Source organism: Linepithema humile, chromosome 5 (assembly GCF_040581485.1).
Source record: "Linepithema humile isolate Giens D197 chromosome 5, Lhum_UNIL_v1.0, whole genome shotgun sequence".
NCBI lineage: Eukaryota > Metazoa > Arthropoda > Insecta > Hymenoptera > Formicidae > Linepithema > Linepithema humile.
In genome coordinates, this window is record NC_090132.1 from 16,162,337 (window position 1) to 16,184,652 (window position 22,316).

The window sequence follows — 22,316 nt, forward strand, 5'->3', positions numbered from 1 at the left end:
CTCGTCCAGTAACTTCTGGAGATATTTTGACATTTAGTTAATAATTTGATGAAGATTTACATAAGAGTACATATAATAGAAATTGTAATTAAAAGTACTTAAAACAACACATCGAACGCATTTATTAAGATTGACGATTTAATCTTATTGCTAAAGTTATATATTACAATGTCGCGATTAAGAGTTCTATAATGTAAAATAATATTAACTTTATATAAATCCATACTTCGGAATCTGCAAAATAGTCATAATCACGCTTGAAATCAAATTTGCAGACTCGTCGTACATACATGATTCTTGTTATTTCATTAATACTTTCGAATATTTACGAATACAATTATTTACAAGACGCATGCTATATCGTAGACTAGATAGATTGCTGTTAAGCAGACTAACGTATTACTGGAGTGCAGAAACTCATGAGACTCTGTCAGCAACCGTTTTAAAGTTAATTTAAAAATGTGAATAAATTAACAAGTCAAATTGACATCTACAAACTGCTCGAATATATATAAAATACTATTTATATATGAAATATTATCGACTTGTCACTTCAGTTAGCGCAAATAATGCTGAAAAAACGGATACAGAATACTAATACCAATATTAATATTGTCAAGGATGTAAAATGCGTCACGTTTAAAATAAGTCACGTTTTTCCATATATAATAGATGCATTTTGCTAATATAAATAGCAGAGTGCAAAAAAGATTTCATTTAGATTTGTTTCTTTTTCTATTCAAAATAAAGTAAAGATCTAATCATGTATAGGAAAAAGAAACATTAAAATGAAGGAAAAAAAACAGAATTGAAAGAGAATGTAAGAACTCTGAAATCCAAAAAAATACATTTTTTGTATTAAACACGCGTAAAAACAAAATGCATCTTCGAAAAGAAGACAATAAAATTATTCCATTTCAATAGAAAAAAAGTAAAACTTTACAAACTTCTACACTCCATATATTACGTATAGTTATGCGTGTTAAAATCTATCGATGATTTCGAAAACGTTCTGAAAATACACAGAAAAATCATATTAGTTACATTTGTCGCGGTGACAAACAATCAAGCTTTTAATCTGAACACGTTGTGCTGGCAATGAATTGCACGTATAACACGCGTTAAACCAACTTCGTTTGCCTCATGCTTCTGCCGAAGGACGCGCCGAGTGTCGAGGGAGAATCCTTTCAACTTTTCTTACCATAGAATTTTCGATTCAATAAATACAGAAGCAAGTTTACATTAACTTTCGCTCTGCCGAATATGTCCATGCGAGACGTGCCTTCGTACTGCAGTTCGAGCAACTCCTGTATACTGATGTCGAGTTTCTCGAGCTCGACGCCCATAAACTTGCAGCGCACGGCGAAAACGCCGCTGTGCTCGGTCGGGCTTATCTCGAAGATGACGTTTTTCATCTCCGTCGGGCTGAGTGCCTCGTCGATCTCCATCAGCACGCCCTTCTCGTGCAATTTCCAAGCGGAATACTTGACCGTCATCTTGGACCTCAGCTTGGACGGCTTGTACGTGTCCTTCCGCATCGCTTGATACGCGCGAAGTGTGCTCTTGCCGGCGTGCAGACTCTGGAGGCAGCGTTTTATGTACTCGTTGTAGAACTCAACTTGCTCCTGGTAATATCTCGTCTTCTCGTCCAGTCGCTCCTTGGTCGCACGCAGCGTCTGCAGTTCCTTATCTCTTATAACACGATACTTATTCTTGTTGCAGATGTCCCTCGCTATTGCGGTCACGATCGTCTGATAGCCGTCCGCGCGACTCACCCAGCCCTCGAGTTCGAGCTTATTGAGGTATGCGCGCAGCTGCATCTTGCAGTCGTTTATGGATGAGCTCTCGCGGACCGTCGGCGACGACACGGACGAGTAGTCGAACAGCTTCACGCACATCGGGGACGAGGTGCTCTCCAGGGACTCCACCAGAGTCGGTTTCTTCAAGAACGGGATGACCGAGACGAGCAACTCTTTCGCCTTCACGAAGAGGTTGCTGAGATTCGTGTCGTCGTTCCGCGGCACTTGGAATTTGTTACTCAACACCAGACACACCTCCTGCTTGCTGTACCGCGCCAAGTTCGCTTGGTAGACGGTGTCGGATATGCCGAGCAACGACGCCACAGTCGGCGCCGGGCCCAGATCCTCCAGCAAGTCGTGCAGGGGATCGGATGGATCCGGCGCTATCTGGTCCTGATAATTCAGCATCAAAGTGTGCACCTCACATATTTCCTGCAGAGATATGTAGATCTCCGGACTTTGTATGAGCGTGGCTTCCGTGTACTCGTGAATGTTAAAGTGCTCCTCGAGGTCCTCCACTCGACAACAGTACCGGAAGAAGTTCTTGAACTTCTCGTGACAGGCGATTATGAAGTGATTCAGGCACTCCAGATGCGGCGCCTCCTCGCCGAAGCCCTTCTTCGAGGTGGAGAACTGCAACACCTTGGCTATACTGGCCAGATTCTTCCTCTGGCAGGAAGACAACGATCTGTCGACCGGCAGTGTAACGATGTCGAAGGTGTCCGGTGCCACGATCGCGGCGTTGATGAAGTGATAATAAATCAGATTGCCGACGGCCTTCAAAACATCCTTCTCGGGAGCGAGCGGAAACTTCTCCAACAGCGACGTGTACAGAACCTTCGATACGTACAGCATTCCGTAGGGAATCAGATCGCGGGATTGCGTTATTCTGTTCAAAAATTCGAGGGAGATTCTCTTCAGCTGGTTTATCGCCTTCGTGAGCGACTCCTGCACGGGAATGTGCCTCAACGCTTGTTCCTGGGACACCGTGTGAGGTAAATTTATAGACTGGCCGGATTCCATTTCCATCTGATTTCGCCAGAGCTTGTATATGTCCACCGGATTCGTCTCCATGCACAGATCCTTCTCTTCCAGGACCTTTTCGATCAACGGGCCTACGATTTGCTTCAGTGACACCTGACCGTTGAATTGTTTCGCGTAATTCACCACCATCTCGCGAACCAGCGGTTTACCGGTCAACACATCGGAAGGCTGATGACAATTGCACCTGATTTCCTCTCTCAACGCGCAACCGAAGAGTTTCAGCAGCAAGTAGTCCTCCCGTGTGTTCGATCCAAAATTGAATAGCGTTAAGATGATATTCTTTAAGAACAGCTTGTTCGTCTTGTTGGTGGGTGGTAAGTACAGCAGCTTGGAAAGATATTGCGGATTTGTTTGTAATGCGTAGAAGAGATGCTGATAGCCTTCCAGCATCTTACGACCTTCCTTCGTTAACGACTTGAGACCTTTGTGCGCGATCGCAGTGACATCGCATACAACAACGTTCTGCTCCTTACTCGCATTCTTCTCCTTCGCAAGAGTATCCAGGCTTTTGCTGTGCGCTACTACATCCTAAATAGAGATGTCACGTAAGAAATTTTGTGAATTTAACGAAACTCGAGCTGTAGATTAAATCACGAAGAACATACCTGTAGCGCTATTCTATTTTGAATCAACAATCCTATTTTGATGTACATGTTATTCAGTTGCTCCGACAGATTCTGATTGTGTTTTATGCACTGGACGAGCTTGTGTTTCAATTTCTGAAACAAACAGTCGTGAAAGCATAACTTCAATATTTGCGAATAATGCGAATATGAACGTAGCTTGTTATTCTAATTATCGTACTTGTAATTCTAGATCCTTGTCATAGTCCTCCGCACTGAAGCCCAACACCGCCGAAAAATATCTAACCACAGGGAACGACGGTCTTGTAGAGTACAATAACGAATGAAAGGCTTTCCTCGATGCTCGGCCGCGCCATAGAGCTTGTATCTTTATTATTTTATCCTCCTGCAAGATTTTATATAATATAATAAGATATAGAATATAATAAGAAACATAAAATACAGAAGTGATCAATCAAAAGGTAAAATCAAAATTTACATGTTTTTTATATCGGCTCAATTTATCGTCCCTGTCATTTGTCCTTGCTTTTAACTTATCCTGACGTAATTTATCATTCTTGTAATTTTTTTTCGCACTTAACAGTTTGTTCTGATATAATAATGCGTTCTGCCTCTCTCTTTCCTTCAGATATCGCTTACGTTGCCTGACGCCTCGCCACCATGCTTGTATCGCGATGACTTTTCTCACGTAATCTTTGAAATAATCGCGTCTCTTAGCAATTTTTTTACGCAACAGATATCCTCTGATGGAAGCTTGAAGTCCAGTAAGTAAGTTTTCATCGTATATCATACATTCTTCCTCACGTTTCTTCACTATAATGGATTCAATTGTTTCCTACGAATATAAAACTTGTTAGCAACGTATGTTTTTCACTTTATTAAAACTCGACAACACATACGTACGTTTATATCGTCTGTAGTGAGATAGTAACTTTCTGTGAAGTTTACAGGACATTCCCAAGCGTATCTTTTATTTTTCAAATCAATGTAGATTTTATTCCCTTCATTGGTGGTGTACGAAATGTATGGACAGCTGTGTATTTCACGCTGCAACCAAAAGCGTAACAGTAATTAAGAAGATGTACGTTATATTTTCTAAAAGGACATCCTACCTTTTCTCTTTGCAATTGTCGTAGCGCTAGAAAGCAACTCTCTTGATATTCTTCACTAAGTTCCTTAAATTCCTCAGCTGTTTCGAGGCAGTTGAGTGTTTGCATCACGTTATCGTTTTTCACATACGTATTGATATTGTATAAAAATGTAATTGCTGTAATAATAATATAAAAAAGTAGATAAACGCTTTTACACCTGTATTATAACGAATTCCAGTTTAATGAACGCGATAGATATACGAGCGTGACATACTTTCTTCGATTTTCTCGATTTCCAATGTAATTGCCTTCGCTATGGTTTCAACATCATCCAACCACAATCCAGATTCGTCAGATTGTTTTTCAATTAAACGTTTTTTGAACAGCCGCGAATAAAGGGGCGCGTCTTTCGGGAACGTAGGTATACCGAACTTCTCGGTTATCATTTCCAAGGCTCTCATCATGTTTTCATGATCGTTCGCCGACACCGCTTGATTTAGTTTATGTAAAATCTCTATAACTGTTTAAATAAGATAAATTATTATGATATAACGTTATGTATAAACGTAATAATAAGCTGTGCAATATTGTAATTATACCTTCGAAACCCTCATCACATTGCGCATTCACTGAATCAATGCATTCTTGAATGTCGCTGTAAGTTAATAAAGGACATTCTTCGGATATTTCTAGCTTTATCTTCCGAGTCGTTGCTAGTGCCTGAGCATACTTGACTTTGTTAAATTCGTCCAGCCCCTGCGGCAATTACAATATGATGTTAAAATAGCTAATTTTCATCAGTAAAAGCAATTGCAAATTATCGTTGGACTTACAGTTAAACGTGCATTGGGATTCGACAACTTTTCGTACACGAAATCTGGACTTTTCGTGTCCACCGCTTTAGTAATAGCAGCAATAACGGATAACACATTTATGCTAACTATTATGTCGTCGTAGGTGAGATTAATCTGTCGGAAAAAATCATCGGTTAATGAAAAATTAAAAAAAAAAGTAGAATTCTCCAATTTCGATAAAATATCATTAAATTCTAATAAAATTTCCTGCAAATCTAGGCTTTTCTTCTTTCAAATAATAGATACTCGAAATGAGTTTTGAATAATTTGAAAGAAAAAAATAAAAAGAAAATGAATCAATTAACATTGATATCGTATTCAATTCCTCAATTTTACGATTACGTTAATATATTTAATCTTACTTCAGATATTGTACGATCTTCTTTCATTTCCTGATAATACAATGGTATTGCAAATTCATCGAAGCAATGAGAAATTTCCAGAGATAAACTTTGCAAGATATCGCAAAATTTCTTTACGTCAGCAGATTCTAAAGCCATATTCAGATGTTTCACAGTTTCCCCTCCTGTAATAAATTAGAATTACAATATCTATTTGAAGATTCTTTACATAAAATTTTAAAAGAAATAATATTAACGTTTGCGACGTCGCTGTGCATTCTCGTTTCCTTTATCAATCGCACTTTGAAACGTATCTGTCCAGTACTGGATGCTTTCGGATGGATATACATCATTCCATTCCATTTTGTCTAGTACCAGGATTAATTGTTCTTTGTAATCTTCCACATTCTCAGAAATTATATTCTGTGGAACATTATTTGCAACATCAATTACGAAGATCTAATAATTATATTTATAGAAGAAAAATATCTTGCTATACCTTGAAGGATAATGTCGATATCCCTAAAGCGGATATTAATTCAGCGTTGTTGCGTGATACAGACGAAACAATAATTTCTAGCGCACAGAAAGCTGAAATATATTCATCATAATAATAAAGTCTGAACTCGCAGACAATATAATTAGCAAGATTTATTTTATAATACTTACCATTTACATAATTAATGTGTCCTTGTATTTCTGCTTGTGTTAATAATTCATCATATGCATCCGCTACATAACTGTCGTTGAGGGACTGAACAAACATTGCGCAAATTAAAAAAACCAATAAAAAATTAGTTAATTAAACATAAATATAAAAATTACGCAGCTATTTACTTTGTTAAGTGCTGCTTCCACTTTTGCAGCTTTTGCCTCTGACAATGCCTTGACATACTTCTCGATATAAACAGGTTTAATGTTATTTAATTGCGCCTCTTTACTTTGAAGAGTACGTAAAATTTTATCGTTATTCTGAAAATACAATAATTAATTCATATCATTACCATATAGAATTAAAAGTTCTTTTGAGTTGCTAAATGAAATAGAACATTACATTATCTATCACAGCTTGATTAATTGCAATTACGGCAGCATGAAGAGCAGCTGTATCTGTAGCAATACTGTTCGTCAATAGACCTCCTATTTTTTGGAAAGCAGGCATTTGGATGCCATATTTTTGCAGCTCTTTACTGACAGCGTTAATTTCTTCATCTAAAAGATAAAAAATGTCAGAATATAGAATATATACCTCTACATTTTGCAAGATAAAAGTAATCCAAATAGTATTTAAATTATTTCACTTTAACATATTTTTCTAAAAATATAAAAGACAAGGCGTATACCAGAGAAATTGACTTTTCCATACAAGTCTTGTATTTGTGGTGCTTGTCCCAATTTGAACAAATGCGTGCTAAGAGCATGAATACAATATATCACTCGTGGCATATTCTTCTTGTCATATATATCTGTTGTTTCTGGCAGGAATATCTGCAAAAGACAAATTAATAAGCATAATAACAAAATTCATGCTTTACTTTATCAATATGTTCTCTCATACAAGAACATACCAATGGCAGTCGCATAGATTCCAAGCATTTCAGAAAGTGATTTATGTTATCTGTGTGACGAAACTGTAATCCTACTGCGTTGTATCTGCGTTGTTCAGCATCATAGATTTTATTCAATGATAAAACATCAGGTGCCATAAAGTGGCCAAGTTTGGCCAGATACACTCCATTGCGAAGATTCTCTTCTAATTCGGTCGTGGGAGGCAATGTTTCTCTCAAACAAGCTTCCAGCCATCTGCAAAAAACGTTTATTAGAATTAATATTTTTTTTTTAATATAAAAAAATTATATTTTATTTTATATAGATAAATAATATATTTTCTAAAATATTATATTACTTCTTAGTTTCTTCCAAATGACAGAGATATTCATAAGCCAATGTTTTTCTACGTTCTTCATCTATTTCTTCCACTGACTTCCTCACATCTTCTAAAATGTATTTAAATAATCAGCTTAGAATTCATATTTCATAAGAATATGCTCTCTAGATCTATCTATCGAGATATTTAGTATACTTAAACTACCTCTATATTGTGAATGTCACATACAGAAAAGAAATATTTTTTTCTGGATGTTATTGTTTTACTTCCAAACAACTCACACAATTGTAATTATACACACACGTGCACAATTATAATTAATTATACGCGTGTACGTATAAAGTTATAAATTACTTATTACTAATAGTTGAAATGTTTACAAAATACGCAATTTGTGCGTAGATACATGCAACATGCATATTTATTACTATTATTATATTTGATATAATAAAGTGATAAAATACCGGTATCCTCACCGTTCGCATCTTTTGTTGAAATGTCAGTTACGATAACCATTTCGAAACAGAACTCAAACACAACTGTCACACGAAAAACTGCAAGCAACAGGTGAAAAACATCGGACGATACGTTACATTCTCGCGAATTCAAATTTGTCAGTTCGTGGTGGTTTGTGACAGTACTGACAACACCGCAGTGTCCATGAATGTAATTAAAGACCCTACGACACTAAAGGTATATCCAAACAACCTGCATAAGCGCATATGATATGCATAAGAAAATGAACCAATCATATGCTTATGTGCTTACGCAAATTGTCTGAATGTACCCTAAGTATGCTTTTTCAATCATGATGCATGAATATCTAGATATGAAGTGTTCGACTCGGGGCACCATCCAAACCGGAAGTAGTGGGCGTTAATGGCGTTAATATAAAATATATATGTATACACACATTTATATATATGTATAAATGTATATATATATATATGTATTGACAGGACATCGAGAGATGGCGCGGCGGACAATCTAGCGGACATAGCCGGACGGAGGGCTACTTCCTTCACCCAATACCCTCGGTGTGCACGTTCGGCCTAAGGGTGGGTCTGTCCTTCGTGCGGGAGGGGTCGCATAAAACGCGGCCACGAACGTGTGGCGAGTTCAAGCGCCGTAAACGTTCCACCGAATCGCTCTCGCACGCGCAGTGGCGTGAAGTAAAACGGGGCGGCTCCGCGTGCGACCGGCCGAAAGGGATCGCACGGCCGCCCGGCTCGCGTACGCGTGTTCCCGGTGGCGCATCTCGACACCGCCGACGACGAGGACGACGACGACGATCGAAAGCGGATGGAACGCGGCGCTCTCCGCGCGCTCCTTCCCTGATTCCCCGCTCCCGTCCGCCTGCTCGGGTGATAGAGATAAAGGGAGAGAGAGAGAGAGACAGGAAGATAAGGAAGGGAAATAGAGAGATAGAGCGACACGCACGAGCCCCCCGGTACGTAGATACGCTCCAGTCGTTCATGGCTGCGACTCGGGGTGGGGGAAAACAAGCCGTGTAACGACGTAAGATCCCAAAAGCTTTATGCAGGAATATGTCAAGTTTAAAAATCGGTAAGTCCAACGATTTTAGCAGCGTTTTATATCCGTACGTCTCTTGCGCTCCTCGCACCGTCCGCAGCGCGTAGGTTGTGTCACGTCGCTCGCCTGTTTGTCTCTCTCTCTCTAAAGTGAGCAGGAGAAAGAGAGAAAGTGAGAGAGAGAGAGGAAAGCAGACGAGCCTTTAGAGCCGCGATCGCTTGCAATCGGTTATGCTTTGGCTAACTAATTCCGCTTAGCGATGTCTCTGTCCTTCGCCGCATCGCCGGCGCTTTTTAGCGAAGACGGTGGATTGGATTTGTTTGCGAAAAATGATGCGACATACCGGGGCCGCGTAGCAACGACAGTCCGGCTTGATACTTTGACTAGTTCTTTGGACGTTTACTGCTTTTCGCTTTAGATATTTCTGGTTATAGACGGAAGGGGAAGCTCAGATTAGGCGGAATTGCATTGTCATTTACAAACGCTTTAAAAAGCAATTGCGGAAACGCTTTTCTTTTCTCCGATTCGCGACAGTGTCGCGAATTTATTTCGAACAGAATAGAATTATTCTTTTCTCAAGTTCCATACGAGATCGAGTCGTTAAGAATGTATTTAGAAAAAGCACAGCTGCACCGCTTGGATAGATTTATCGCGTGGAAATGACGTTTAATCGATTGTTTGGAGTGTACATTTTCTTCATTGGAAGCATATTTATCACATAACGGGAAAAAGGAGGAAGAAATTTGAAAATATCAGTTTTTTTTTACAATTTTTTTTACAATTTTATTTAGCAAAGTTCTGCCAAATAGTAATATAATGCAAATAAATTAAAAAAATTTTTGATCTTATTAGATGTGCACTGTAGCGTGAATGATTATATCAATGATGCTTTTAAAAAGTTTTATTGAATATCTTGATAAATATTATACTTATTAAATAATATGTGCTATTACGCTCTACGTAGTTGTGCATTTGTCTACTGCATGTTTATATTTACAATGTACTAAAATAGATTCTGTATTTTTATATTATGTTATAATTATCACTCAGTTTATATAACAAAATAGTCGTTAAAATGTTAGTTGATTTACGTGTTATTTATTTGTTATGCATCGCTACTTACATATTTTGTATTTGTAGTTTTCAGTTGATTTATAACGTCATTAATCAGTTACTTTGAGTTGTACGTAAGATTTCGTTGATTTATAACAATGAATGTTTATCGTGATGTAATACTGTTGTTTTCAACTATGGAATAAGTATGCATGTTTAGAGAGATAACGATTTTAAAAGTGTAAATAGGTATATATAGAGTGAGTCATTCAACATTATGATCTGTAATAATTTGGACTATTCTTACTACAATAGAGAGAAATTTGTTTAATGTTTATTATCTTTTTGAATTCAGATCTAAATGAATACGGCATGAATGTCATTATTAACATAGCACAATTGTAAAATTGACTGTTATCCCACTTGGAACAAGAGAATTGTACTCCACATTACTTGATTAAATCATACAACGTTATGACTCGCCCTATTGATATATAATAATTCTCTAAGTACTATGATATAGAAAAGTAAAATGAAGTTATACACTTTTCTACTATGATAATCTCATATGCTAATCATCGTTTATTTTATTTTTCCCAAAGTGTCGGTAATGCACTTGCTTGCGCTACCCTTGAGAACGATGGATTCTGACCAAAGAAATCAGCAGGTGCATCAGCACTGAACGAAAATAAATAAATAAATAAATAAAAAAAGCAAAAACTAAATAATGAATGCCTGCTGCACTCACGCCGCCGACTCTGTCACAAGCAGACTTAAGATTTGTTGAAGTAGTACGTGAGTAGCAGCTACTCACGGCCACACTCAGTGCTGTACATACAGATCTAAATACATATATATCGTCGTATACATATATATGTATTTATCCTTACGCACATGGCAGCCATGAAGCATGGTACGTTTTTATTTTTTTGTATGCTTTGCTTTGTATGTAAATTTCTTTCGATTCACAATATCGATGAAGCTCATCAGGTCCGTATACGTATTACGGTGAATCGCTCTTTCAATCCTATGTACATCTTGCGAACCCGTGCATTTGTCTCTCTGAGAATATTGAGATTTTTATTTCTGTGTAATATTTTTTTTTTATATTTAGTTGGAAGAATTGGGTTGTTGAGTGGGTGATTGATTTTTTTTTTTTGTATTGATTGTGCTACAAATTTATAAAATATCGTATTATCTATTGTTTCTCTGATTTAGTACAACATAGACTGTACATTGTAATTGCGTGTGTGATGATTAAGAATAGTTGGTTTGGTTTTATTTTACATATTCTACACATTTTGTCAAAAAAAGAAAGAATAGTATAGAACCTGATGATCTTGTTAAAAAAATTTCACCAAGTCATATGGTGCGTGTGAACCTCTGTTAATATTCGTAAATCAAGATCAACGTTAAAATCTGACAGTTGAAAATGAAACACAGTGCTAATTAATATTCTATATGTGTCATTAAATACTCACTGTGTGAATAAGTGTGAAAAGACGGAAGAATTTCACGTATCTTTACGTACAATAACAGCTTCTATACATTTCAGGCAAGACGAGTCAAGACGACGTATGTTACGTTGTCGCCAAATATGATTATGGGGCACAGGGTGCCCAGGAACTAGATTTACGTAAGAACGATCGCTATCTCTTGCTGGATGACTCGAAGCATTGGTGGAGAGTGCAGAGCGCGAGAGGACAGGCGGGCTACGTGCCGAGCAACTATGTTAAGAAGGAGAAGCCCTCGCTGTTCGATAGTATTAAGAAGAAAGTCAAGAAAGGTTCCGGCTCTAAGACTCTGCCGTCAAGTAACTCGCCGTCCCGCGCGGTTGAGTCACCCATCATGGCGCGACGTCTGCCGGCCGATCCGAGCGAAGCGATCGGCACCGCGGTCGTCAAGTACAATTACCAGGCGCAGCAGGCGGACGAGCTCTCCCTCGTGAAAGGCACCAGGATTTTGATACTCGAGAAGAGCAATGACGGCTGGTGGCGAGGCCAAAGCGGCACCCAGGCCGGCTGGTTCCCGTCGAACTACACCCAGGAGGAAGGCGACGCCGACGACACGCTCCACACGTACGCGATGGCCGAGAACGTGCTCGACATCGTGGTGGCTCTCTACTCGTTCTCGTCCAACAACGATCAGGAGCTGTCGTTCGAGAAGGGCGATCGCCTCGAGATCCTCGACCGTCCACCGGCGGATCCGGAATGGTACAAAGCGAGGAACAGCCAGGGACAGGTCGGTCTGGTGCCGCGCAATTATCTCCAGGAGCTCAGCGAGTACTTGACGCAACCGTACCGCGAGCGCGGTATGACGAGTAGCGAGATCAGTCAGGGTGATTCCCTCGAGCGGAGGCCGGATCCCGGCGATCGGCCGCATCTCGTCGGCAAGCCTTGGTACTACGGTAGTATTACGCGTTCGCAATGCGACACGCTGCTCAATCAACATGGCCATGACGGAGATTTTCTAATCAGGGATAGTGAAACCAACGTAAGTATAGCGACCGCTAATATCGCGGTCGTTTGATTGATTTTACAAAATTTTGCAGTCGATTATTTTGCAAAATTAAACGAAAAGAAATAATCGAATTTCTACTTGTTTTATTTTTACCTGTTTAATTTCTACGCTTTGTCACATCACGCGAATCATTAAGAGCGTTAAAATTTTGCGTCTGTTTAAATGAAATTGGCGATACCTGATCAAAGTCTAGAAATTTCCCTGCTCAATATTCTCGAGTCGATGAAGGGAGTATAGCGATAGTAGTGTGCCCAGCCTTACTCACCGCTCTAATTATCGTCAATTTTTAGATGGGCGACTATTCGGTATCCTTGAAAGCGCCGGGACGTAACAAGCACTTTAGGGTACACGTGGAAGGAGCACTATATTGCATCGGCCAAAGGAAATTCCACACGCTAGATCAACTTGTAGATCATTATCAGAGGGCTCCAATCTACACCAATAAGCAGGGCGAGAAGTTGTACTTGGTTCGCCCATTACCTAAAGGCAATGCCAGTAGCAATGGTTGCTAGATGAAATTCGTGCCATGAAGAAAAAAAAAAAAAAAAAGGAAGACAGTCCATGCGCTTTCAGATGTATCGCTAAGATACACGACGCCTGCCTAGTAATATCAATATCACACATCTCGTACGTTTATACATAACAATTAATATAATTGGTCTACTCGTATATTAGTGTTTCTCGATTTTCTTTTTACCATTTATACAGCGACGTATAATTTATATTACTCTAAGTGAAATCGGTAAAACTCATACACTCCTCGGAGCTTCCAGATTACTCAGCAAACGAACAAAGAAACATTTAATACGGCAGCTACGTGAAAACTAATTGAAACACAAGGCTTATCTTTATATTCATATAATTGTAAAACGCGAACCGACCATGTTATTACGATTAATAATATATTACAACTGCATATAATATAGACTGCAAATGTAATGATCAAGTAATAATTAATTATCATGCAATTATGAACGATTAAGTGGATCTCTACTCTAGAGCTATTGGTATTGAATTATAACAAAGACTAAGTGTTCATTTGTGATTTTGTATTTATTAGAAGTTTTTAAGTAAATAAACTGTATTTAAGTGTGCATAAAATGAAACCTGTATTCTTTCAATGTATTGTCTTCGAGAACTTTCGAAATAATAGCTTTAATACATGTATTATTTTAGGACAATTCTACTATGATGCAAGACAGATTGTTCTTTTATTCTTCCGCCTTTTTTATTGTCATTGTTATTTGTATATCAGAGAATTAATTATAATTTTTTTTCCAGACATACATATGTATACTACTGAAAGAAACAGCGCTCGGAGAAAGATTGATTGAATTCATTCAAAAGCGTCGTCAGCGGAAATTGGAAATACTGCTAAAAGTAACATTCACAAAATTAGTAACAAATATTAATCTTTATTTAACGTATATTATATTCATAAATTAAAGTATTATTTTATTTATATATAGATACGAGATTGGTGCTCTCCTGGGGGATAAAAATTAATGGCACTAATTGCCAATAAGATCACGTACATAACAATTTGCCTAATCTAAATGTATTTTAGTTTCGCGTCGTTTGTTCATAACTCCGTTAAAAGCTTATGCGTACATAATCATAAGAAGGGATTGTTCGAATTTCTTGTCATGTTGCTTACTCCTGTGCCCACCTGAAATCAATGCGTGAATTGAATCAACAGTGACGGTGATGGTGAATAAAAAAGCACAGTAAACAAAAATTTCCGCAATTTGCTGATCGAATACAAAATTATGAAATAGTGATAAGAGAAGGGGATCAAGAGCCGACGCTGCAAGTACTTCTTAAATCTTCTTTATTGAAAAGAGTTGAGTAAACGTTTCTGTCGTCATCCAACCATCTTCAAAAAAAAAAAAAAAAGATTTAAGAAGCACTTACATCCAGCGTCGGCTCTTGATCCCCTTCTTTCATCACTATTTTATTAATTATTGTGAGCCTTTAAACAATTCTTGACAAAATTATGATTTACCATGAATGGATTCGCGTGATACGCCGGGACGGTTGGTTGCCATACTTTGTTCGCTAACGGCGTCATAAGTTGACTGAATTGGAGTACGTCTCCATTGCTAGGTGTGCCGATTCCTAACCACTGTGAATCTGCAAGTTTATTTCAACATCAGATCAAACTTTAATATCGCTGCAAACCGAAACTACATTGTGACTTTTGTAAACATGTTTTTTTTTTCAATTCTTTGGCTTCTACATTTTTTGCTCTATGTTTTCCTTTTCTTATTTTGCTTCCTTCAAAAGTGATTGAGAATGTTTAAACGCAAAAACGTGAATAGAAGATTACGACATGATGCCGAAGTATTACATAAAAATATATATGTTGATTATTTTTCCGAGAACTTGAGAAATAAATTTTATTACATTACAACTTACCATTATTTACAGGAAACTGAGTTGGTTTGAACGGATTCGCAGAATTGCACAACGAGTTATCGACGGATTGAGTATTATTATTATTGACTACGTTCGCAGACGGTCGCCATAAATCTCCACCCGCGAACGGGTTTGAGATGACGTGTGTTTGATTATTTACTCCTATACTCCATGTAGCGTTCGGCGCTGGAATTAAGAATTTTATTTACTTTGACGCTCTCTTTATGCTAATGGCGTAGTAATGAGGCGATTAATCACTCGTTCAGCGGGTAATTTGCAAATAATATATTCCAATAATATACCATTTGAGTTATTTGCGTTCCATGATAAAGTGCTTGTTGTCTCTTCTTTTAACTGTGTCTGCTTCATCAACGAGTCTAAGTCTTTAAGTGCCGCGTAACGATCTTCTGAGGGTGGCGCGAGTGCGCCATTCATGTTCATCGTCAAATTTCCACCGAGCTGATTAAACATTGCGGACGCTTCCATATCTAAATAACAAAATTCCTCTTTATAATACAAGTATTATCTCGATACGATCGATTATTCTAGAGACGATACGTCGCATATATTGCCACTCACTCTTCGTATTGTTAAAAACCGGGTTGTTATCGAAGTTGGCGAAGAACGGCTGCGGCGCGATCGGCTGCTGACTGAACTGGTTCGCCGGCGTCGTCGCGGGGCAAAAGGGATCAGGAACTTTGCTGAAATCGGCGACAAAATCCGTGGAGAAATTGTTCGTGCTTATCGGGTCCACGTTGTTTGACTTCTGACTGACTGGCGCAGGCAACACCGTGGACGTTCCCGAGTTCGGCACTCGCGGAATGTTGCTCAAAGTTTGGGACTTGTGTTGCGCGACCGCGCTGTTTTGATTGACGATCGTGTTCTGATTCGCGATCGACGGATCCAGATAGTATCGCTTCAGCTCGTACTTGGCGCTCATTAGGTCCTTCATCTTCTGCTCGTCCTTAGTGTCGAAATTCTGCGGGGAGTTTGAGTTCATTAGACCCAGCCATATTCGCCTGCAGTGCTCGTTGCCGTGCTCCTTGATAAAATCTATCTCTTCCTGAGTGAACGTCGCCATGGAAATAGATTTTACCCTGTGCGGCGGAGTCAGGCCTCGTCTGCAAATGCAAACGCGGAGTTTCAGATTAATTTCCTCACTGCAACGTTAATAACTAAATAACTACGTGGGGGGGGGGGTGTATAATTATATTCGCAGTGCAGCATGATTTATGAAAATGTCGTTAATTTTACACGTTTTTTTTGCGCAGAATTAAAATATATTTACTATACAATCTGCAATCGATATTTATATCACGCAACTTGCAATTTGATCAAACGCGATTACAGGAAGATTTTGCAGAACTTGAATCTTGGAAATTGATGCCTACTTACTCGAAGAATTCAATAGGAAATTTGTTATTTGAATTACATAAATTTATTAGACGACAGGAAACGAGAAAGGGAGAAAGAGAGAGAAAGAGTGGCGACGGCGGAAAATCGATGAATACATGCTCGCATAGTAATTATAATTGCATCATGCGCAATTTTGTTGCATATAATTACTTCGGACGCGGTCCATCCACCGCGAATCGTCTCTTTCACTCTGCAGTGCTCTCAATAACGTTTCAACGTATATAATCAAAATTCCGTGACAAATAATAACGTTCGCGTGCCGCTAACAAGGGATAGGACGCGTATAGTTGATGTGGTAATGAGATTTAAAAATTCGCACGTGCGCGTGTGCGACCACTTCGCGCAATGCGACTGATTAAGAGCGCGAGTCGATAGTCGCGTTCGTATCGCGCGTGAGCGATTGCAATTTTCTCGAAGGAAATAAGAAAGAGCGAAAGAGAGAAAGAAAGAGAGAGAGAAAATAATGAGAAAAGAAAGAGAAATAGCGAGAGAGAGAGAGGGAGAAATATATTTAGCATTTCTCTTCTCACGCGATCCGCGACAGCGTATAACATTTTGACCATTGATAACTAGAATTGCGCACAAAGAAAACGTCGACGCTGCTGATAGCGCTAACTTCCTGGCTGTGGATGTCGGACGTTTAAGCGCGATGACTCACTAGAGCCGTGCGAGAGCACTCCGTTTCTCTCTCATTCTCTTCTCCCTCTCTCTTTCCCTCTCTATTCTTCTCCGCGTCGCGACGAAACGCTGTAAAAGAAGCCTTGTACACGTGTATGTTGCCCGAAGCGATTTCGTCGCTGTGTCCTATATAGAGACCGATTGTCTAAGGATCAAGCGAGATGTATATCGCAGTTGGCGGTCGGCGAGATTTCTCCCTCTATTTATAGCCTCTATATCGCAGTCAGGACCACGATTCAAAATACGGTGCGACGCCGCAGCGATCTCGAATCCTCGATAATTAATTTAACAAATGCAATGTCGAGCGATTCGCCTTCGTCCTTCCCCGAACGGCCGGAGAGCTGGGCCGTTGCGCCATTCCTCAGCGGATTATAAGAAAATCCTCTTAGTCGGAGCTTCAACCATCGGGCCAACGGTCCCGGTTGCGACGGATTGCGACGCGGTTTTCTTCGTTCCGAGTGCCGTTGACATTTGTTCAATGTCACGCACGGAACCGCGAGAATGCATTTGCAGCCTAGCCTCGACCTGGTGAACCCGCGCAGCGAGCGCGCAGCGATTCCGAGGAAAATTGACGGGTGGAGGGTTGAGACGCTCGGTCTCGCGGACGACCGCACCAGAGGACGAGCGACGTCCTTTGGGGATGACCTCGCAGAGAGCTGGCCGAGTTACTTACAGCATACCAGAACAAGAGGTGCAGACGAACGAGCCGATCGTCATGTTGACGTAAGTCGGCCCGCGCTGATTGCAGTCGAAGCACTCCTTGTTGCCCGGCTGCGAGACCAATTCGCGCAGGGTTTTCAAGTTCCTTTCATCCTGCTTCCTTTTCGCGGACGCCATGGCGCGCGCGCGACGGCGGCAAGTACACAAGACGGATGGACGGTGTCTTCCTGAGCACTGCCCGAGCTCGAGCACAAACACCAAGTACGGCGATCGTGCGACTCACCTTCCACGCCGCGCCTGCAAAACCGACTGCAACGCACGCTCGTTCGCCCTGCTCTTTCTCTTTCTGTCGTCATTAAACGAAAGTCTATTAGAGATAGCCAATGGAATTCGGATGTTACTTTTGCAAACGCGAGAGGCTGATTGGTCATCGTTTATTACGCAACGTTGTGAAAAGAGCAAGAGTGCAACAAATTTCCTAGTGCATTCGTCACCTCATTGGTCGACACTTTGCTCGCTTTTACGTGCACGAGAAATGTAAAGGTATGTTTAGGCAAATTTGCATAATTACATAATGCATTATGTAAATTTATATTAGATACATGATTGGTCGAATTCTTGATATATATGCATTATGCGAAAGCAGCTGTGATCGAAATACGGAGTGCTATCTATATAAAACATATAAAGCGCTTTTTCTTTCCAGATGACACCTCTATGAATTTTTTCACCACAGGATGTTTACAGAAAGTCTGCAAACGGCACGCGAACGGCGTAATTATTGTTGAGAGACGGTGACAGGTCGTGTCACCGGTCGAAGCGGCTGCTCGGTGAACGTGCTGTCAAATCTCAGCTGTCACAACAACGTTGATTAACACAGCTGTCATCGCAGCGTGGCAGTTTCGTTCGCGATTGAATGTCGCACTTTCTGTATGTTCGTACTACCCGTGAATAAGTTATGAGCGTGGACAGCGAGAATAAATCGAACAAGACGATGGCACCATACACTTCGTCAGAGGCAGAGCCGGAAAACGGCGTCGATGCGGAAACTTTGCCGGAATTTTCGGAGGCCATAAATTTTACCGGCGAAATCACTCCGGTGACTCCGGAATTCGTTCTCCGATTACCGACTATTACAAATGGTACGTTCGACTTGTTTCTATTTCTATTAAAAATTGTTAAACTGTTTACTTTGTCATTTTTTAATCTTTCTTTTCTTATAATAAACTATATTTTCACAATTTCTAATTTTAGACTACCTCTGCTCTCCAGAGGCCAACGTCTACAAAATAGATTTTACAAGATTCCAAATTAGGGATCTAGAAACTGGTGCTATATTGTTTGAGATAACAAAACCTCCTGCTCATGGTGCGTAATATGATTTAGATATTACACTTTTAATCAGTTTTTAAATGATGACTAGTGCCTGAATCAATTTATGATGTTATTTGATATCATTTTGTGATTTTGCTTCTCTGTTTGTGAATGAAAATCTGCAATATTATGATTAATCACTGAAGTATTTTTTGTAATATAAAACTACTTATGTGTGCAATATGTAAAATTTGTAAACAAACCCATAATATAATTTGTAAAACAAAGATCAGACAATCTCAGCTTTAAAACAAATCTTTCAGTTTCCAATTTTACATAAAAAATAAATGATTTTTACTAATTGCTTTTTTTATTTTTAGAATGTAAATGTGCTCATCATCACCATCCTCAAGAGCCAGAGCCTGATTGCGACGAGCTGGAATCTGAGGATACAAATGCAGGACGCTTAGTGCGATATCAATTCACGCCTCAATTTCTGAAATTAAAAACTGTCGGGGCAACGGCTGAATTTTTAGTAGGACCTAGACCAGTTAACAACTTCCGAATGATAGAACGACACTTTTTTCGAGACAGATTGCTGAAAACCTTTGATTTTGAATTTGGATTTTGCATACCGAATAGCAAAAATACATGTGAGCATATTTACGAATTTCCAACATTGCCTGCGGAGTTGGGTAAGTCACTTGTAGATTTACAAAAAATTATTTTATCAAACACTTGAATGTCCTAATGATGTACTTAGCGTTACTCACTGTCTAAAGATTCAATAAGAACAACATATGGGATCTTTCCAGTTTCCGAAATGATCGCGAACCCATTCGAGACACGATCTGACTCATTTTATTTCGTCGACAATCAGCTTGTGATGCACAATAAGGCTGACTATGCATTCAACGGTGGACACGTAGAACGTATGACACATGACGAATGTAATGTACAATTTGTTGCGGATTAGTTGTTGCAAGTAATATTTATATATGTATATGTATATATACATATATATATGTATATGATTATAGCATCACAACTATATGCTACAGCAACGATGACGATCGCGCTGCACATTTAGCTAGCGTCCGATATTTCGCCTTTTGGCACGAAAACGAGCTTAGAAATTTTATGGATCAGCATTGCTCTCCGAATATGCGAATATTATTGCAATGCTTGTCTAAAGTTGCTTTTAATTTGTCGAACAATTGAATAGTTCCTAATCTATTTTTTTATTTTTTTTTTATTTATGTAAAGTTGATTATCAAAGATGTACTTAATTTTACGAGATGTTTTATTGACGTTTGTTCTTGTACGATACGTTCGTATCGTAATTTAAATATATAGCACATTGAACGATATGGCCTTTGAGTGGATCCATGTCTGGTTCTATAAACTTTTACTCTTTAATCTTTACAATGCAGCCTATACAGTGCAATTTCCACGGCCATCCATGTAAAACTATAAAACTGGAAAGGAATGGATAAAAAAATCCGCGTTTTTCAGTGCTCAGTAGCGCTTTTTACTGCAATTTCTTTTCATTCTTACACAACTACACGATTGTTTAATACTTTCCACATTGTTCTGTAATTTGGAGTTCACTCAAAATAAATGTATATATTTACAATGGACAATTTATAATTACTTTTTAGATATCTACAAATATCACAAGGTTGGATAATTTATAAAATTTGTTAAAAGTTCAACAAATTCGATCGGTTTGTCCGCGTGAACCCAATGATCCGCCCCATCTATGTAACGAAATTCTGCCAAAGGAAATAACTTCTTGATAGTATCATGATCCTGTACTCGAATATAATCACTATTAGCACCACCTATGAATAACGTAGGGCTCTTGTACATTTTTGTTTCTACATTGGGAAATACAGCTATCCGAGTTGGAAACGCCTGTTCCAACACTGGTAAGTTAACTCGCCACTTGTACTTTCCCGAATCTGCCTCCACTAGGTTCGTCGTCAGAAACTACACAGATGTGTAAATGTTAGTCTCTTTACTCTTAAACATAAAACGAAAGAAAAAGAAACTTTACCTGACGTAAAGCGCTAGATTTAATGGACTTTGCAAGTTGTTGGTCCACTATTTTGCGTGCCTTTGATAAGGTAGGGGTTCCATCCACCGTTACCAAACGCATGGCTTCAAAGATCTTTGCCATCTGCGCAAGACTAGGGCTGGTTCTTACAGGAGACATATCTACAACTGCTAACTTCTCGACATATTGTGGAAAATTTAAAGCAGTGTACATCATGGCTGAGCCACCCATACTATGGCCGACTAAAACAGCTCTTTCCAAGCCCAGATCTGTCAGAAGTTGAATAACATCCTCCGCCATATCCTTGTACGACATGTTCGATGAATGTGGAGAGTCACCATGATTTCTGGCATCCACTGCTATGACCTATGCATTTATTTCCTTCTTAAGCTGAACATAAAATTACTTTCATAGTTATTGATATAAGTTAGAGGACATAAATGTTGAAGGAAAAATATTAATCCATCTATTTTAATCTGGATGTTAATTACTTTGTAAGTTACAGAAGTAATTACCTTGCGCTTGGTTTTTTGATGAATTGCTTTTGACAATGAGTTCCAGTTGTTTTTAGAGCCAAAGAGGCCATGCATTATCATAATGGGCTGCTTTGCATCTTGCTCAGTCCCATTTACTGATTCATATGAAGCATAGGCAAGTTTTACTGGCACGTTTCTTGAAAAACAACGAAACGAACAGGTTAAGGAGAAAAAAAACACGAGTTAGAATTAAACATAAATTTAAACAAACACTTACGATAAGATATTACTACGCAAACATTGATAGCAGGATGAATGCAAATTTTTAGCCGCATAAGGCAAACCGGCAAGATTTCTCCATCGACGAAACTCCGATAAATTTCGACTTATCATTATTGATCCTGAATTAGTTACACTTCTAAATTTTTAATCTTTATCTGACAAGGATTTTGGACTGCTGCATAATTGCTATTTTATCAGCCTAAACATACTTCATAGTTTCAGATATTTACAAAAATTGTCCTCTCCTATACTTCTCTATTTTGGCAGTTTATGATCTATTACGTGTGTACATACATACACATATAT

At 39.0% G+C, this 22,316-nt stretch overlaps 5 protein-coding genes across 11 annotated transcripts; 2 read left to right on the plus strand and 3 right to left on the minus strand.

Annotated features, from left to right (window-relative positions):
* Positions 1-98: 98 nt before the first annotated feature.
* On the minus strand, positions 99-8,238 carry LOC105667951 (Muscle protein 20). 4 transcript variants are annotated; one of them, XM_012360086.2, is made up of 19 exons: positions 8,078-8,238; positions 7,620-7,710; positions 7,282-7,516; positions 7,057-7,201; positions 6,768-6,925; positions 6,551-6,685; positions 6,383-6,467; positions 6,213-6,304; positions 5,971-6,136; positions 5,735-5,898; positions 5,352-5,486; positions 5,118-5,274; positions 4,793-5,038; positions 4,540-4,694; positions 4,331-4,474; positions 3,906-4,262; positions 3,648-3,812; positions 3,449-3,562; positions 99-3,371 (listed from the first exon to the last, which is right to left on the minus strand). In XM_012360086.2, the coding sequence occupies exons 1-19, from the start codon at positions 8,115-8,117 to the stop codon at positions 1,188-1,190; spliced, it is 4,968 nt and encodes a 1,655-aa protein (XP_012215509.1). In that variant the 5' UTR covers positions 8,118-8,238; the 3' UTR covers positions 99-1,187. The 4 variants fall into 4 exon arrangements, with proteins under 4 accessions (XP_012215509.1, XP_012215510.1, XP_012215508.1 ...); XM_012360087.2 differs by having other exon boundaries at positions 7,620-7,707; positions 8,078-8,224; XM_012360085.2 differs by having other exon boundaries at positions 8,066-8,216.
* Positions 8,239-8,575: 337 nt separating this feature from the next.
* Positions 8,576-13,908, plus strand: dock (SH2/SH3 adaptor protein dock). 2 transcript variants are annotated; one of them, XM_012360072.2, is made up of 4 exons: positions 8,576-9,167; positions 10,790-11,100; positions 11,743-12,680; positions 12,998-13,908. In XM_012360072.2, exons 2-4 carry the CDS (start codon positions 11,082-11,084, stop codon positions 13,217-13,219), a joined length of 1,179 nt encoding a protein of 392 aa, XP_012215495.1. In that variant the 5' UTR covers positions 8,576-9,167; positions 10,790-11,081; the 3' UTR covers positions 13,220-13,908. The 2 variants fall into 2 exon arrangements, with proteins under 2 accessions (XP_012215495.1, XP_012215496.1); XM_012360073.2 differs by lacking the exon at positions 10,790-11,100.
* Positions 13,909-14,102: 194 nt separating this feature from the next.
* drongo (Arf GTPase activating protein drongo) lies at positions 14,103-18,199 on the minus strand. 3 transcript variants are annotated; one of them, XM_012360069.2, is made up of 6 exons: positions 17,893-18,199; positions 15,705-16,246; positions 15,428-15,631; positions 15,126-15,311; positions 14,713-14,840; positions 14,103-14,376 (listed from the first exon to the last, which is right to left on the minus strand). In XM_012360069.2, the coding sequence occupies exons 1-6, from the start codon at positions 18,054-18,056 to the stop codon at positions 14,323-14,325; spliced, it is 1,278 nt and encodes a 425-aa protein (XP_012215492.1). In that variant the 5' UTR covers positions 18,057-18,199; the 3' UTR covers positions 14,103-14,322. The 3 variants fall into 3 exon arrangements, with proteins under 3 accessions (XP_012215492.1, XP_012215493.1, XP_012215494.1); XM_012360070.2 differs by having other exon boundaries at positions 15,428-15,613; positions 17,893-18,197; XM_012360071.2 differs by having other exon boundaries at positions 17,900-18,042.
* Positions 18,200-18,513: 314 nt separating this feature from the next.
* On the plus strand, positions 18,514-20,836 carry unc-119 (unc-119 lipid binding chaperone). Its single transcript, XM_012360076.2, has 4 exons — positions 18,514-19,021; positions 19,134-19,247; positions 19,574-19,888; positions 20,009-20,836. The coding sequence occupies exons 1-4, from the start codon at positions 18,838-18,840 to the stop codon at positions 20,167-20,169; spliced, it is 774 nt and encodes a 257-aa protein (XP_012215499.1). The 5' UTR covers positions 18,514-18,837; the 3' UTR covers positions 20,170-20,836.
* Positions 20,701-22,277, minus strand: LOC105667941 (sn-1-specific diacylglycerol lipase ABHD11). Its single transcript, XM_012360075.2, has 4 exons — positions 22,006-22,277; positions 21,768-21,924; positions 21,253-21,618; positions 20,701-21,185 (listed from the first exon to the last, which is right to left on the minus strand). The coding sequence occupies exons 1-4, from the start codon at positions 22,119-22,121 to the stop codon at positions 20,868-20,870; spliced, it is 957 nt and encodes a 318-aa protein (XP_012215498.2). The 5' UTR covers positions 22,122-22,277; the 3' UTR covers positions 20,701-20,867.
* Positions 22,278-22,316: the final 39 nt, after the last annotated feature.